This window comes from Xenopus laevis, chromosome 6S, assembly GCF_017654675.1.
Source record: "Xenopus laevis strain J_2021 chromosome 6S, Xenopus_laevis_v10.1, whole genome shotgun sequence".
Lineage (NCBI taxonomy): Eukaryota > Metazoa > Chordata > Amphibia > Anura > Pipidae > Xenopus > Xenopus laevis.
In genome coordinates, this window is record NC_054382.1 from 65,691,045 (window position 1) to 65,708,740 (window position 17,696).

Below are 17,696 nucleotides of genomic sequence, written 5' to 3' on the forward strand. Positions count from 1 at the left end.
TGTGTGTGTCTGTATGTCTGGGTGTGTGTGTGTGTGCGTGCTCGCAAGTCTGTTTTTTACTCCCAGTCCTGCTCTGCTTGGGACCTATATTATTGAGTCTATTAGAAGTATTTAGTACCATGCTTTAGGATATTAAAAACTTTGAAATGATAGTTAATAATGAATGGTAATTATTTACCATCATCAGCCTAGTTAACATAATGTTCACGGCACTTTATTATTAGGACAAAGAAAAAGCTAATCATTAAAAAATCTAGAATTTAATTAAGTAGGGCTTTGTTAAAAGGGGCATTGAAGACATAGATAGCTATACCTGTTTTAATAGTAGAGCATGCAAAATTATATTTTTTGTTTTACATTTTTAAATGCATTTATTGTGGAATATGTTTACTAAAACACATATATGTTTTCAATAAGCCCATAGCTGTTTATCTAAATCTAAAGAAGTTGCTCCCAATTTATTTTTGTACTCTAATTAGCTTACTTAAGCAAAAATGTGTTCAACTAAATATTAGTCTAATTATGTGAGTGATATTCATTGGCTTATTTGTGTAATGTATTAGGTTTGCCAATTAATTAACATTTAAAGACATGGATGTAATGAATCATCTTGTTCACAGTGCATTGTGCCTAGCGCCTTGAGGAGATCAAAACATGAATTTATTTGATTTAATACATAAGCTTTATAGTTTATTGTACTTTTTCTGTACCGCTGTTAAAGACACTGCAATATTATAAAAAACATTAATTTGTTTTCTGGAAAACAATTGCCAGGATCTAAGCAACGCTTCAATTACCATTCCAAAGTTAGATTAATATTCTAAACATACTATACAGAACTGCCATAAAATCTACTTGGTAAATAGCTGTAAATTCATGTACCAAGACTGCATTAATAAACATAACTTTAAAAAGATTAAAAAACAATCAGTGATAGAGGTGAATTTTGAATCATTGTAATTGTAGCTATACAGAAGACTCATAATTAAACAAGGTTCAGTGCGCTGATATCTTCTAAATGATGTTTGCCCAAATGCCTAAAAAAAGAAGCAATATATGGTGTAGTATGTCTTATACAAATGGTATACAGGTATAGGATCCCTTAACCAGAAACCAGATATCCAGAAAGCTCCGAATTACGTAATCCAAATTTTTAAAAAATGATATCCTTTTTCTCTGTAATAATAATAGTATAGATTGTAAAATAAAAAAATAAAAAATAATATATATATATATATATATATATATATATATATATATATATATATATATATATATATATATATATATATATATATATATATATATATATGTCTGCAACAGTTTTAGGGGATGAAAACTATTACTTATTTGTAGGGGTTTAAAAAAAAGTTGGCACATGTATCTAAAAGGATACAATAGAGTGTATAGTTATGTTTTAAATAAACTTGAAAAATTTATTTTAATCAATTACAATACCTTGTTACTAGAGTAAATGGGACCCTAACAACCACATATCAGTTTAAACGAAAAACTGAAAGCTGCAGAACAAAAAATTTAAATAATATAAAAACAGACAAAAAAAATATACCATTTGCAAAATGTAGAATGACACTGTCTTTATCAAACCAGTATATAAACCAGTATATAATTTTAACTTTCTGTTGCAAAAAACAACTAAAGCAGTTGAACAATAGAAACACTTTTGGGATTGGAAAGGTAACAGTTTAAAATATTGCCTTCACTGTTTCTCTCTACACAAATATATTTAATTTATCAATAAATATGATTGAAAAAGTTAGTGCTGATCTGATGAATTGCCAGAAAGAGGCATGAAACGCGTCAAGTGACCATACATGTCATAGAGTAGAAGTAGATCTGTAATTGATTCCTTTCATTTTAATTATTATCTCAATAAAGTCACTTTTTTTGTTTTTAACCTCTACCTGCTGATTGCTTTCTCAACCACTAAGCCCCCAAGTACATGATATTCACTGGAATGGAGACCAATAAGAGGATATTTCCATGCAGTGTGCAGTGGGCACAATGGAGGAGTGACCTCATGGATGGGGGCATGTGAGTTTCTTTTTTTATTTCAAGTATTGCTATTGCTTACCTTATTTCCGTCGCATATGACTTGATGCCTGCGTTTTTGCGCATCGTGTCGGATTGCGCCGAAAACGCTCATGGAGTTCTGCCCTTAAAGGAACATTTGCCATTGTCTTTTACATGATTTCAACAGGTTTTAGCTGTCGGTGATTGGTGTTGGTGATTGTATAAAATATAAATTCATGCAAATGAATAAATACTAAACAAACACAAAAAAAGAAGCATAAGAAACACAAGGAAGCAGTATAAACCCAACAGAAAAGAATGCTTACTTTTTTAAGCATTAAAATTCCTTCTCTTGTTTCTTTATCAGTAGATATTGAAAAAACACCATCTCCATTGGTAATTGAGTACCTGATGTCAGCATTCAATCCAATATCTGCATCATTTGCTTTGATTTTGCCAACTGCAGAGCCAACTTGTGCAGATTCAGGAACATATAACTGATAATGTTCTGTAGAAACAAAAAAAATATATATATATATATATATATATATATATGTCATACATATAAATCATAACAATTCTAATACCTAATGAGCATTAATGCATATGGCACAGCAGTTTGGCTGAACAAAATGTGAAAGAGCATCAAACTATATGTGCCTTTTGGCAATCAACAGACTGTATACAAAATTATAATATGATGATCACTGAAATGATTAAATGCAAAACAATATGAGCATTGAACATTTATATTCATTGATACCTTGGGACACATTTACTAAGCTCGAGTGAAGGATTAGAATAAAAAATACTTTGAATTTCGAAGGTTTTTTTGGCTACTTTGACCATCGAATTGGCTACTTCAACCTTTGACTATGACTTCGACTTCGAATCGCCTAATTACTTAAATATAAACCTGCCTAGTAAGCAGATAAACTATGTTTTAAAGCTACTACATATATTATATTATATTATACTTATATAGGTATATACTTATTATATTATTGACCCAAAAAGTGAACTTTGTCACATGTGAGAGTTCACAGTCACTTCCTGTTATTATTTGTATTTTCCCATACCCTCCTCTACATCGAAATGTTTTCTTTTGTAGAGGATGGAATCTAATACTGACCTGGAAAACATAAACAAACAAACTTGTTCTGATTTGTATAAGATAATTACTATAATTTTTGCTGAAAATGTAAAGTTTTGTGGTACATTTTATTGGCTAACTGAATAACAATTGCAAGCATTCGGAGCACACAGGCCCCTTTGTCAGACAAAATATAAATGAAACCTGAAAAGGCACATTATATACAGTTAGGTCCATAAATATTTGGACAGAGCCAACTTTTTTCTAATTTTGGTTCTGTAGATTACCACAATGAATGCTGTTTGGTTGTGGGCCTTTCTGTCCAAGTTTAGTCTTCATCAAGTGAAATGCTCAGGTGACTTGATCATTCAAGACTATTCCACTTCTTTGGTTTAATAGACTCCAGGGTTGCTTTGGCAGTATGTTTTGTGTCATTGTCCATCTGTATTATGAAATGCCTCACAATCAATTTGACTGCATTTAGCTGGATTTGAGCAGGCAGTATGTCTCTAAACACCTCAATTCATTTGGCTGCTTCTGTCCTGTGTGACATCATCGATAAACACTAGTGTCCCAGTGCCACTGGCAGCCATGCACGCCAGTGCATATCGATATGCCTACCTCCTGGAAAGTGTTGTTTACATGTTTGGCTACTGTGAAGGGGTTTCTCTTCACTGTGGAAATGATTGTGCGATCATCCACCACTTTTGTCTTCCGTGGATGTCCAGGTCTTTTTGCGTTGCTAAGTTCACCAGTGCTTGCTTTCTTTCTCTGGATTTACCAAACTGTAGATTTTGCCACTCCTAATATTGTAGCAATTTCTCGGATGGGTTATTTTCTGTTTTTGCAGTTTAAGGATGGCTTGTTTCACCTGCATGGAGAACTTCTTTGACCGCATGTTGTTTCTTCAAAGAAAAATCTTCCACATACAAGCACCCCTCCCTCAAATCAACTCCAGGGTTTTTATCTGCTTCATTGATAATGACATAACGAAGGAATTACCCATACCTGTTCATGAAATAGCCTTTGAGTCCAATTGCTTTTGAGCCCCTGAAATTAAGTGATTGTTTTAATTAAAAGGCTTTAGTTCCTCACATTTGTATGCAATCTTTTTGTTCAACCCACTGTATTAAAGCTGAAAGTCTGCAGTTTAGAATCTGAGTTGTTTCATTTAAAATTCATTGTGGTAATGTACAGAACCAAAGTTAGAAAAACATGGTCTCTGTCCAAATATTTATGGACCTAACTGCATACTGTTATATCACTGAAAAAGGGTTTATGGGCAATACATTCGAAAGTTACAGACAGATAGAGATAACTTGTAGAGATAATAAAAGTAATTGAGGAGAGTTGTAAATAGTCCAGGGGTCTGGGTTCAGTCAGGTCACATAATTTGAACTAGACCAAGAGAGAATATTGTAAGGTTAAGACAACAGTGCACAATTAGAAATTGGACAAGAAAAGAGTGAAGATACAGGTAAGGGTTCCACTGGGTGGGATAACATATGGAACCAGACCTTATCCACTTCACACGTCGATACCAGATTGTAACAATTGAACTACAAATAGGAATTGTGCTCTGTAAAGATAAGACAATATTTCAGCCCACTGAAAGCTTTAGTCAAGGAAGCAAACACTAGTACAGTCAGCACCTTATGTTTTTTTAAGATGTACATTGTGCTTAGCTGTCTCATTTCTTTATGTCCAGATATGACTTTAACTAAGGGATATGAGACCTAGAAAAAAACATTTGTATTTTGCCTGATGAAGCGGCCTGTTTGCTCCAAAAGCTTGCAATTGTTACTTATTCAGTTAGCCAATAAAATGTATCACCAAACTTTTCTGCATTTTTTTAATGGCTTACAGGGTACAACATCTTAAAACTAGTGATGGCCGAATAAATTCGGCAGACACGAATTTGTGGTGAATTTCCACGTTTCGCCGCAAGCAAATTAATTTGTAAAACTGCAGCTACAATTTGACAATGAAAAATCAGTGCGTCCAAAAAAAACAGTTGCACGTCAAAATTGACACACCAAAAAATTGACGTGCACTAAAATTATTCGGACGGCCATTGACTTTAATGCATTTGGACCAAATAGTAGCGTGTATAAAAATTGTCGCTCGCATCAAAATTTACTTGTGTCAAAATAATGTTGACGCCCATTGACTTCAATCCGTTTCGCAAATTTTTCGCCGTTTCGCAAATTTCATGGTAAACGGCACAGATTCGCCCATCGCTACTTAAAACTATAATTTGTGCCTAATTTTATAATCATAAACAAAAAATGGACGAAGTCTGCGCTGTTATATGTGAAGTTTCTACGGGGAAAGCAGCACCAGAGGTAGTGGATCCACACTTCCACTGTCGATAATAGTATTAAGCGGAGAGGTGCGCTAATTTCCTTTTTCAATATATACACAAACACCTAAAAAGAAAGAACTGTATATGGAGTAGTACGTTCAGCACTTCTTAAAATTTCTACGATATTAGAACTACTCACAATGCAGATCGTCAAACAAAAGCGTGTAGATTGATTTCCTGTGGCAGAGTATATGCACACGATGTAAGGCTATGCGGTAGTCCTGGAACGGCAAAAGCTACAGATAGTGAAGAATCGTCGGGAATTAAGTATAGGCCCTGCGGTCCTATAAACTTACCAAACGGCAGCAGGATAAAGCAATAAACAAACTGCAGGGTAACCGCTCGATGTCAGCGTGTTTTCTGAGACGCTGTTAGACACCAGTCTTTGGGTGGAGGCGGCCTCACAGATGTAACCAACGTCCCCAATCGTTATGTCACAATCGGCGGAGTGTATTAATTGAATAAGTAATCAAAGGAGAGAGTAAATCTTTTCAAACTTTTATTAAACAATAATTATGGCCCAACGCGTTTCATATCCTACGATACTTCCTCAGGGGCATCACACGTGTAACTTCACGTCATGGATTAAATAGAGTGAGTCATTAGTTCATTAGCCTAATTGGCAATTTGCAACAGGATTTCGTTTCTAAAACTTACAATTTAGTTTGGATATACATCAATTAAAATAAATTACAATAAAAGAGTTGTTTTTACATACATAAAACATTGTCATTTTTAGATTAAAAAACATTTTAAATCAATTTCTATATTTAAACCTTTCGGAGTAAGTGTTTTAAGTTTATGTATCCAGTATGTTTCTTCACGTGATATTACTTGTATAATATCACTCCCTCGCCAGTGATTTTTCTTCTGTACTATTCCCATAAATTTTAAAAGAGAAGGGTCTGAGTTATGATGAGTTTTAAAATGGGCTGAAACACTGTGTGTCAGTAATCCTTTTTTTATATTATTCATATGTTCCCTTATTCGAGTCTTCAGAGTTCTATTCGTTCGTCCTATGTATTGTAGGTTACAGGGACATTGTAATAAATAAATTACATTATTACTGTTACAAGTTATCAGTGATTTAATAATGAATTCTTCTTTTGTTACATTTGAGTCGAATTTTTTATAGTTTCTATCGTTAATTTTGCTTGTTTTGCATCCTTTGCAGGTTCTGCATGTAAAAAATCAGTTTAATTTTTCTTTAGAGAAATGATTGGTTATTGATTTGTGATCAACAGGTGGTAGGCAGCTTGGTGCTATTATTTGTTTAATTATGTGTGTTTTTTTTGTATATAATATATGGTTTGTTGGGTAGAATGTCTTTTAGATCTTTGTCTTTTTTCAAGATATGCCAATGTCTTTTTATAATGGCTTCTAATTTTTTATTTGAATTATTAAAGGTCGTAATGAATGAAATGGGATTGTTTGATTTATTGTTATTGATTAATCCAATTCTCTCTTTTTTATCACATCTGAGTTTGGCTTCCCTAATCGTATCTTCCTTGTATCCTCTATCTCGTAAGTGGGTGCTCAGAATTTGACATTCTTTTTCATAATCGCTTGGTTTGCTGCAGTTCCGTTTAATACGATTAAATTGTCCATAAGGTATATTGTTTAACCATTTGGTATGATGACAGCTACTGTTAAGAATGAATCCATTACAATCAGTGGGTTTCCTGTAAAGACTGGTCTCAAAATGCCCATCCTCCACAAAAATTGTAAGATCTAAAAAATTTACATTTTTTGTACAAATTAACGATAGAAACTATAAAAAATTCTACTCAAATGTAAGAAAAGAAGAATTCATTATTAAATCACTGATAACTTGTAACAGTAATAATGTAATTTATTTATTACAATGTCCCTGTAACCTACAATACATAGGACGAACGAATAGAACTCTGAAGACTCGAATAAGGGAACATATGAATAATATAAAAAAAGGATTACTGACACACAGTGTTTCAGCCCATTTTAAAACTCATCATAACTCAGACCCTTCTCTTTTAAAATTTATGGGAATAGTACAGAAGAAAAATCACTGGCGAGGGAGTGATATTATACAAGTAATATCACGTGAAGAAACATACTGGATACATAAACTTAAAACACTTACTCCGAAAGGTTTAAATATAGAAATTGATTTAAAATGTTTTTTTAATCTAAAAATGACAATGTTTTATATATGTAAAAACAACTCTTTTATTGTAATTTATTTTAATTGATGTATTTCCAAACTAAATTTTAAGTTTTAGAAACGAAATCCTGTTGCAAATTGCCAATTAGGCTAATGAACTAATGAATCACTCTATTTAATCCATGACGTGAAGTTACACGTGTGATGCCCCTGAGGAAGTATCGTAGGATATGAAACGCGTTGGGCCATAATTATTATTTAATAAAAGTTTGAAAAGATTTACTCTCCCCTTTGATTACTTATTCAATTAATACACTCCGCCTGAGGCTTGCTGACCGATTCTGACATAAGAAATAGGATACGGTGCCGATCGGGGACGTTGGTTACATCTGTGAGGCCGCCTCCACCCAAAGACTGGTGTCTAACAGCGTCTCAGAAAACACGCTGACATCGAGCGGTTACCCTGCAGTTCGTTTATTGCTTTATCCTGCTGCCGTTTGGTAAGTTTATAGGACCCGCAGGGCCTATACTTGATTCCCGATGATTCTTCACTATCTGTCACTTTTGCCGTTCCAGGACTACCGCATAGCCTTACATCGTGTGCATATACTCTGCCACAGGAAATCAATCTACATGCTTTTGTTTGACGATCTGCATTGTGAGTAGTTCTAATATCGTAGAAATTTTAAGAAGTGCTGAATGTACTACTCCATATACAGTTCTTTCTTTTTAGGTGTTTGTGTATATATTGAAAAAGGAAATTAGCGCACCTCTCCGCTTAATATAATTTTATAATCAGTAAGTAGTTTTTATTTCTTAATTTTTGATTGATCATGATATCATTTTAGTATATTAGGTTAATGAACACTGTCTAATTTTGCACCATGAAATAACTGACAATAAATCAGGTTCCCTTCGTATAAATATAGTATAGCAACATTCAGATTTCTAGCTGTTACACAACTTAACTTAATATCAGTCATCACCAGTTCATTGGGCACTTCTCACTATCTTCTATCTAGCCTATCTGCTTTTGTTCCTTTTTAACATTTGTCTATTATGAATTCCGTCAGTTCCCAACAATTTTGAACCTTTACATGTCACTTTGACGGTCCCTCTCAAAGCTAACATTTCTATATTTCTAAATCCAACCCAGTCAATTACAGATTGTTCTAATCTACAGTACAACTCTGTGAAGGTTTACATAATTTAAATACATAATTTAATCTACCACTTGATGCATACATGTCATTTTAAAGATTATAAAATCTAAAGACCAGCGTCTGAGACATCAGAATTCTTGATAATTATAGATAGAGAATACAGATAATCCTTATGTGCTTATGAACACCAGTAGAAATGTTTCAAAATCAATTCACATGGACAGTAAATGTTAAATGAAATATTACCTATTATACTGTAGTTTAATGGAAGTTCATGGAAACTTTATTTGCAGCCCCTTTGGTCCAACTGCACATCTACTATTGGAATATAAAATGTCTCTGTAATCAGTATTTATTACCTAACTATCTAAGTATAAAACCAGTTGCTGTGCTGAGACTAAACAAATACACAGCTGCCACATACAGCAACTTTTTATTCATTTGTTTGGAGCAGGTCAAGCAGAGTATATCTTATAGTGACAACTGCAGCTCTTAAGTCTTGCTGACAGAATGGCACTTTTAATGTTTAGCCAACTGGGCTGTTTGGGACTTACCACAGGGTTCCAAATGCTGCTCCAATAATATCCTCTTGTTATGGCAAAATGCCCAAAGAAATTGCCTTGATGCATAGGGAGGAATGACTTCTTAGTAAATCTAAAGGACACATTAGTTACACATGTCTTTTCTAATTATGCTTTAAGCTATTCTAACACCTGCAAGCATTTTTGATATATCATAATGGTCTTGACAAGTTGCTAGTATGCTGTCATGCTAGATATAAGTATTTGACAATGTAAAGTTAATGTACTTTTATTTTTTTAAGACCTTCATATATTAACATATACATTATTTTGAAAGGCATGTAAATAGAATACAGTAACTATGTATTTTTTTTGTAGTTTGGAACAGGATTTTGGGAAATTGTCATGTAGTAGGCAATGCAGTGCTGCTGTTCTGCTATTCTTGAAAAATGATTGATTAGCTTTCAGAAGCTAGCTTTTTCTATTTTTTTTTTTTTTATTAATGTGTAATTTATGTTTGTGTGTGTGGTGTGAAAGAAAAATTATTTTGCTAAAGTGCTGCCCAAGGCAAGGTTTTCACCTTGTCTCATTACAGAAACAGCCCTGCAAACACATGAAAGACAGCACTTTTGCTTATATTTAGTCTTTATTTCTTGAATCACTGTATGCAAAAGGTAATTGCATTGCTTCTGTTCCCTTTGTCAGACATGCTTACCAAATTAGTATTAAATATAATTTATGCAGAAAAATAGGAAGACGAAAGTGTCAGACTGAGGGGCCCACTAGAAAACCTTAGACTGTGGGCCCACTTTCAAAACTATAATTCCTCCTTTCCTCAATCAATCTCTTTATTCTGCTAGTCTTTATCTAACTATACGGTTACTATATGGTTATTTCAATATTGTCTATTTTTTTCTAATAAAGGAAATAGGGAATGACCATGAAATTGTCCAAATGGTTATAAGCCCACTGACACCTGGGCCCACTGGTTTTCCTGGTATCCCAGGGGGCCAGTGCAACACTAGAAGAAGAATGCAGGCACAAAATATAGGGGTCATTTACTAACACAATACAGTATGCAACGTCAGATGCAAATTGCCATTTTTTAACAGTAATGCAATATTCTCCTTATACTCCTTATAATTCCAGCATCAATGTGGCCAAGTGCAGCTTTGCTTTCATGGAAATGATCCCTGAGTCAAAACAGATGCTATTGCAGGTGCACATTTATATGAATCTGACACAGTAGCATCTAGATTTGAGTGGTGATTGTCATTTCCGGCTTTCTCTGTTAATGTGAAATTTGTCTCTTATCCACTGGGAGCAAGTCTACTGATGCAGCCCACAGAGGGAATCCTGAAATTACTGACAGCTTAAAGGAGAACTAAAGCTTAACTATAGCAGTAGGCTAGAAAGGAAAGCCCTGGAGCTGTAAACACGGGCTGCATGACTAGGGATCTGGATGACCAGCAGCAAGATTACACTGGTTTATGTTTAAAGATTGGCAGAATCAGACTTATCTGTGAGTGGGTGAGAAGGAATGAGTTAAGCTGGGCTGGGATTGGAGAAAGAGAGGGATGTGATGTCAGGCTAAGAAGCAGTTCACTTTCTTAACCTCTGAGGGGGTAGAAACATCACACCTACCCTGTTTTTGCATATTTTGTGAAATGTGAGTTTTTTCTTCTACATGTTCTCAAATAATAACCTAATGTGGATGTTTAACTGCATGCATATATTGTGGTATCAGTATTGTTATACAGTATAAATGTCAGTCTGCATGGTATCATTCATGTTAAATGAATGTCAAATACTTGATCCAGGGAATATTTCTGATCGCCACTGGGGTCATGAAGGAATTTTTTCCCTCTTGAGGCACAATTGGCACAATTTTTACCTACTTCTTGATCAAAACAGTGGCTATGTGATAATATATTTTGAGTTTTATTTGTCACAGAAGCATGCAAGAGCATTGCACAAGTAAATTTAGAAGAGGGAGAAAGGAGGTTCTATCCTGTGACTGCATGGTAGGTTGATTGATACAGGCACTACTACTTCTTGTGCTAGGTTACAGCCTGTTTGGATTTCTTATCATCGAGACACTGCAGATTCAAGACCAACAGCAGGACTGCTGAGTGTCTCTCATGGTGGGAGATGCAGCTCCTGCTGGTAGCAGATTTGGGGCCATCTTCTCTGTAGGTAGAGGCAGCCTAATACTCAGTGGGGGATGCCATAGTGCTGATCTCAAGTGAGGAACTGTAGAGCATAGTAATGCGCTATTATGGAATTCTGGCTTTGAATATTGCCTTGGGTTGAGGTTGGCAAAGTCCTATTTACTGGATAAAATGTGAATTAATGCTGTAGCCATTTTACACTATTTATGGCTCCTGATGTTTCATTAAGGTATGTAACAATGAGGTTCAGTGGGATGGGTGAAAACAAAGGGTCAGTTGAGGAGTCCCCTTGTCAATGTTGTACATCATGTTTTGGGCTTCTGTACCAATTCAAAGCAGCCACAGTCCTTTAGCAGTGAATGTCTGTTCCTCCAAAGATGCCCCAATAGCTCTCCATCTTCTTTTTTTGAGTTTAGGTAGTGACAAAAAATATACAGTACACCGAGAATATAAATGTCATAATATAAGGCTGATTAGTTATTAATTAACAGATAATTACTACTTGGAGGCACATGGACCAATGCAACTAGTATCAGAATTAATAATCAGAATTGTAGCACAAGCTTATCTTAAAGACAAACCTCATTTTCTACTTGATAATTTGCAACAACCCTTAAGCTGAACTTCTCAACAGCTGCTCAGAGCCCACTAAGCATTGAGTGTCAGACACTTTCCAAGATGGTGACCCCCTGTGATCATTGCTGCAATTGAGAAACTGAAATTTAGTCTGGTGCAATAAGTTCACAAAATATGGCATTTTAACCATATTCATTTAGTTATCCTTTAAAGGCAGAGAGATACAGTAACTCCAGGGTTGTCTTGCATCAATTGACACTAGCCCTGTGTGCAACTACAGTGAAGTACCAGGAACGTGCATTCATGTAAATACCATTACTGAATGACATTGTCACTTGCAGACAGTTTTGTGGTTGTAAATGAGCCCTTGTAAACATGTTTTAAAATGCAATCTTTATTTACTACCACTTAAAAATGTAAACTGTGGGGGGGTTGTTAAAATCTACTGTATGCTTTAGATATATCCCATTCTTGCCGTATCAATACACAGAAACTGGTATGATATACGTTGAGGAATATACAGTGTATAAAGATATAAAAATGTTTCCTTGGGGTGGTTGCTATACAAACAGGGCTACTTACAACAAAAGAAATTCTATATAGAATTTCTATATAGAAATAAATATATATATATATATATACATATATATATATATATATATATATATATATATATATATATATATATATATATATATATATATATATATATATATATATATATATTTATTATATATATTAAGAATGCACCAAATCCAGGATTCGGCCAAATTCTTCTGAACGGCCGAACTGAATCAGAATCCTAATTTGTATTTGCATATGCAAATTAGGATCAGTTTGGTATTCAGTTGAATCTTTCACAATGGATTCGGGGGTTAAGCCGAATCAAAATAGTTGTGTTCTGTTATGTTAGACATGCAGTCACTTCAGCCTTTGTACATTACATTAAAACATTTGGCTAACTAACTATATTAGAAACATTTTTTATTTTGCACAGCCTGTCTATTTACCCAGTTTTTATTTTTATACTGAAAAATTTCATTAAGAATTTGTATTACATTAATAGCAATTATATACTTCTTTGTGTTAAAGATACAACTGATTTCTTAATGCACAGTTTTGGCCAATTTCATATTTTTAACCCATCTAATAAATGTTTTATTTCAACCTTCATGCAACACGTAACTTTCTGTAATTTATCTGTTTACTGCTTTGGCTATAAATGTATGTACTGTAAGTAATACTTTGTCATTTATTGTTGGCTTGAGGTACCAATTCAACTTGCTTCATTTCTTACAAAGAAAATGTAAAACTGCCATTATGTAATACATTTATTTTTATGTATTTCTTAAACTCCTATTCCATAGCCAGATCATAACTGATACCAACTGTGAGTGTCATGAATTGCAATCACAATATTAACTTTAAGCCTTAAAGTATTCGTGAGATGTGGACCAGAATTGCTCTTCTAGATGAGAGGGAAATCATTTGGCACCACTGTGCCTGAATATATTACTTGGACTCTGCCGCAGTGCTGAATAGAAACTAGAACACCATTATTTGAAAATATAGTACATCAGGTATAGCCACTACTTGGTAAAAACAGATGAGCCGATGAAGTGACACAATATGAATATTTTTTACAAAAATGTAGAAGTAAGGAAAAAAAGGAATTGTATGTTTGAACTGAATGGTTTAGTTGCCTACCTGGATAAGGGGTATTTAAGAATAATATAATTGGATCACAAATACCTTAAGGCTATTAAAACTAATTAAACATTAACTAAACCAAATATATTGTTTTGCCTCCAATAAGGTTTTTTTTATATTTTGGCTGGGATCAAGTACAAGGTACAGTTTTATTATTACAGAAAAAATAGGAAATGTATTTGATTTAAATGGATTCTATGGGAGATGGCCTTCCTGTAATGCTGAGCTTTTCTGTCCAGATAAGAGCTCTGTACATGTGCATATGTAACACAGAATGGTACAATCTATTGCACTAGGCAGTCTATTGAGCATGCCGTTTAAAATTATTTACTTTTGGAAAATTTATAAAAAGCAGTGTAAAATAAAGTTACAAGTCTATATATCACTGTTATACTTATGTAGTAACACATTCAAAGTAAATGGGAAAGTCATTTAAAGTCAATGGGAAAAAATTAGATGGCAGATATATTCTCCTTGGTAAAAAAATGCAGTAAAAATACAGATTCCTTGGTCAAAATCAAACTTAGGACTCAGTGCTGCAAAGATGTGTTACTGAGTTTATTTTGTTATGTATTACAGTCTCTGTGCCTGATACAGTATATCTCCAGGTTGATCATAAGAAAAATAATAGGTTTTCATTCTTTTTCATGTTTCCTACTGCTGCATTCCATTCTGCTGTCCCATTATGAGTAGTGGTAAGGGTTATGGATAATGTCCAACTAGTAGCCCACAGGTAATATGTAGTGCTCCAAGGTACTTTTTAAAGGCCCCCAGCTTGCCTATAGGCTTCATATGATTTATAATCTGCACACACCAATATACTTCAGCAACAAGCCAGAGCAATTGATTGCTGAAAAACCAATTAAGATCAGGAATTTTTTTTTTTCAATTATGCTTGTCCAATCACAGATGGTTGAAGGTAAGCAAATCTGTACCTTATGGTTACTATTGTGTGTGTATATGTATATATATATATATATATATATATATATATATATATATATATATATATATATATATATATATATATATATATATATATATATATATATAAATTTCACATAGAGCCGCACACCAATTTCTTCTTCATAAATCAAGTGATATTTATTTGCCCTAATAAAGGCCCTAAAGAGGGCCGAAACTTTGGAAAACAAATCTATGCAAATAAATATCACTTGATTTATGAAGAAGAAATTGGTGTGCGGCTCTATGTGAAATTTGTACATAATATTTGAACCAGCACCCACAATTGCAAAATCCGGATCCGAGTGTGGCTGCCTGCAGAAAATGATATATATATATATATAGTCCACGAGGTAGCCAGCACTCTCGAAAAATAGTCCAAGGTGCCTGGGTGCAGTATCAATAATATCAGCAAAAATGTAAAAAAATGTATTGTTACATACGAGTCTGCACTGACTCGTATGTAACAATAACATTTTTTACATTTTTACTTAAGACCTGAGAGTGCGGATCTTCCTTGCTGAATATATATATATATAGATATATATATCATCATCATTTATTTATATAGCACTGTCAAGATATGCAGTGCTTATATATATATATATATATATATATATATATATATATATATATATATATATATATATATATATATATATATATATATATATATATATATATACACACATACATGTCTATCCGCTCTATGACCATATATGTCCATATTTGTTTAGTCACACAACTCTGGAAACAAATGAATGGGTTTCATGGAAGCTTCCTTTATTTTGATATTTTTTCCCCCTAAAGCTTTTTCCTGCCAGTTATGGTTTAACCAACCATTTATAGTATGCCATAACGACAGTAACAAACACCAGCTCGCATTGATAGAGGTCTCAAGCTTAAAGCTTTAAAGATTTCAGTATGAGAATATGTCCTGGGTAGATGTAAATCTGGTAGTAATAAAATGTCTGTAAATAATGCACATTAAACAAACTATATTGATATATTTATTCCCTTATTCTGATAAAAAACAAATCCATATATTATTATCATTGTGTGGTCCAGATGCATAAATAATTTTCCAGTTGCACACAGATAGGAGCCATTTTCTAACTTCATACATAGATAAGAGTTTAAATCAACTGGCATCTAGTTCTGTCACCTCAATCAGTCAGCTAACCAAGCAATAAACCAATATTCAAGCAATTAAAATGCTATTTTTAATAATCATTATAATACTGTATGTGTGTGTGTGTGTGTCCAGGACTTTTCCAGCTTTTCTGGTATTTTGATATTTCAAACTTTCATCCGCTGCTATCTGGTTCCTAAAAACAGAAACTCTAGCAAGTTATAGCAGTTGAAACACCAAATGGAAGCTCAGTATTAAACATTTGAAGAACATTACTGACTAGATCACAATTAAAGAATATATTTTTGTAGTGTTTATAATTCCACTGCACTAACTCTATACATGTGTACAGTACAACATTTCAAAAGTTGTTTGATATGAGCATAGTTGGATGGGCCATAGCAAGAAACTTAGTCTAGAATATGAAATGTGATGTTTACAATACTTTATACTACTTTTGTATGGATTCCTGTTCATTGCTTTTTGACATTTGTCTTATTGTATCAATAATGTTACATGCACATATTGCTATGGGTATCACAGTAAAATGCTGTATATAAAGTAAATGTAAATCCCAATAACAAAACAAAGCCATATTATATTATAGCCATACCTGAAACATTAGAAAGTCAACAAAGTAAAAATAAACATTTTCTAATGCATTAAAAGTCATATATTCATAAAACAATTGGCCCCAAAGGGACTAATTACATTTGCTAGCAAAATGTGAGCACCAAACCACTTTTTCTGCAATACTCAAGGTATTTTTTTATCCCATCAAGAAGTAAACCATCTCATTAAAGAATGTTAGCACCGCTAAGAAAATAAATGCTGTGTCCTACTTGTTATTAATTCAACAAGATATCAATTACAGGAATGTAAGAGTGAACAATGATTTATAATGATTGACAGTATACATCTGTGATACAGTATATGATATGAAAGATGGAGTACCATGTGTATATATATATATATAAAACGTTGGCTACACTGTGATGCACAATAAAAGATACAATTGCACAAAAATTGGAGTGCAGGTCCATCTTGCAACTGTATACTCATAACTGACAAAGCACCCTGAATCAAACTCTCATAAGATTGAGTGCGCTTACTTTGGACTGTATTTTATATATAAAATTAAAGACAAAAACAATCACGTTATTCACATTGTTTGTTTTTCAGCTGTAAGTGGCACATTTATCAAAGGTCGAATTTCAAATTAATGTAAGTTTTTAAAAACTCCCTTAAACTCCCATAAATTCGAAATTAATTAATAAAATTGAATTTCTTAAACTCTGATGAATAGAATCAACCCGAAAACTCGAATCAGATTCTAATCAAATTTTATTTGAATTTTAAAAACTCGAATATCAGGAAGGCTGCAAACAACTCCAAATTGATTCCTGCACTTCTCCCATTGACTTAAACAGCAATTCAGCAGGTTTTAAATGGCAAATTTGAGTTCTTAAAGGGCCAGAGTATGATAAATCTCAAAAATCAAATTCAATTTTTTTTTTAAACAACTCTCTACTCAACAGTTTTAACCAAAAAATTAACAAGTAAGGCTACATACAGCAAAACAGGACAGTCAGACAGATTTATCAAGGGTTGAATTGAAAATTAAAATTAGAAATTAAAATTTTGCAAATTTTTTTATGGTCAAAGCTCGTCAAATTTGAGTTTTTAAAAAAAAATCTAATTTGATTTTTGATATTTATCATAATCTGGCCCTTTAAGAACTCAAATTCAACTGTTTGCCACCTAAAACCTGGCAAATTACTATTTAAGTCAATGGGAGAGTTCCAGGGATCAATGTGTTTTTTGC

The 17,696-nt window shown here is 33.3% G+C and overlaps 1 protein-coding gene across 1 annotated transcript in view; it reads right to left on the reverse strand.

The window, feature by feature from the left end:
* The window catches only part of cdh18.S (cadherin 18 S homeolog), a 355,950-nt gene that overhangs the window by 56,374 nt on the left and 281,880 nt on the right, over positions 1 to 17,696 (reverse strand). Inside the window, exon 8 of the mRNA XM_018269418.2 lies at positions 2,361 to 2,542. Coding sequence (XP_018124907.1) covers positions 2,361 to 2,542 — 182 coding nt within the window. The remainder of the gene's footprint in view (positions 1 to 2,360; positions 2,543 to 17,696) is intronic.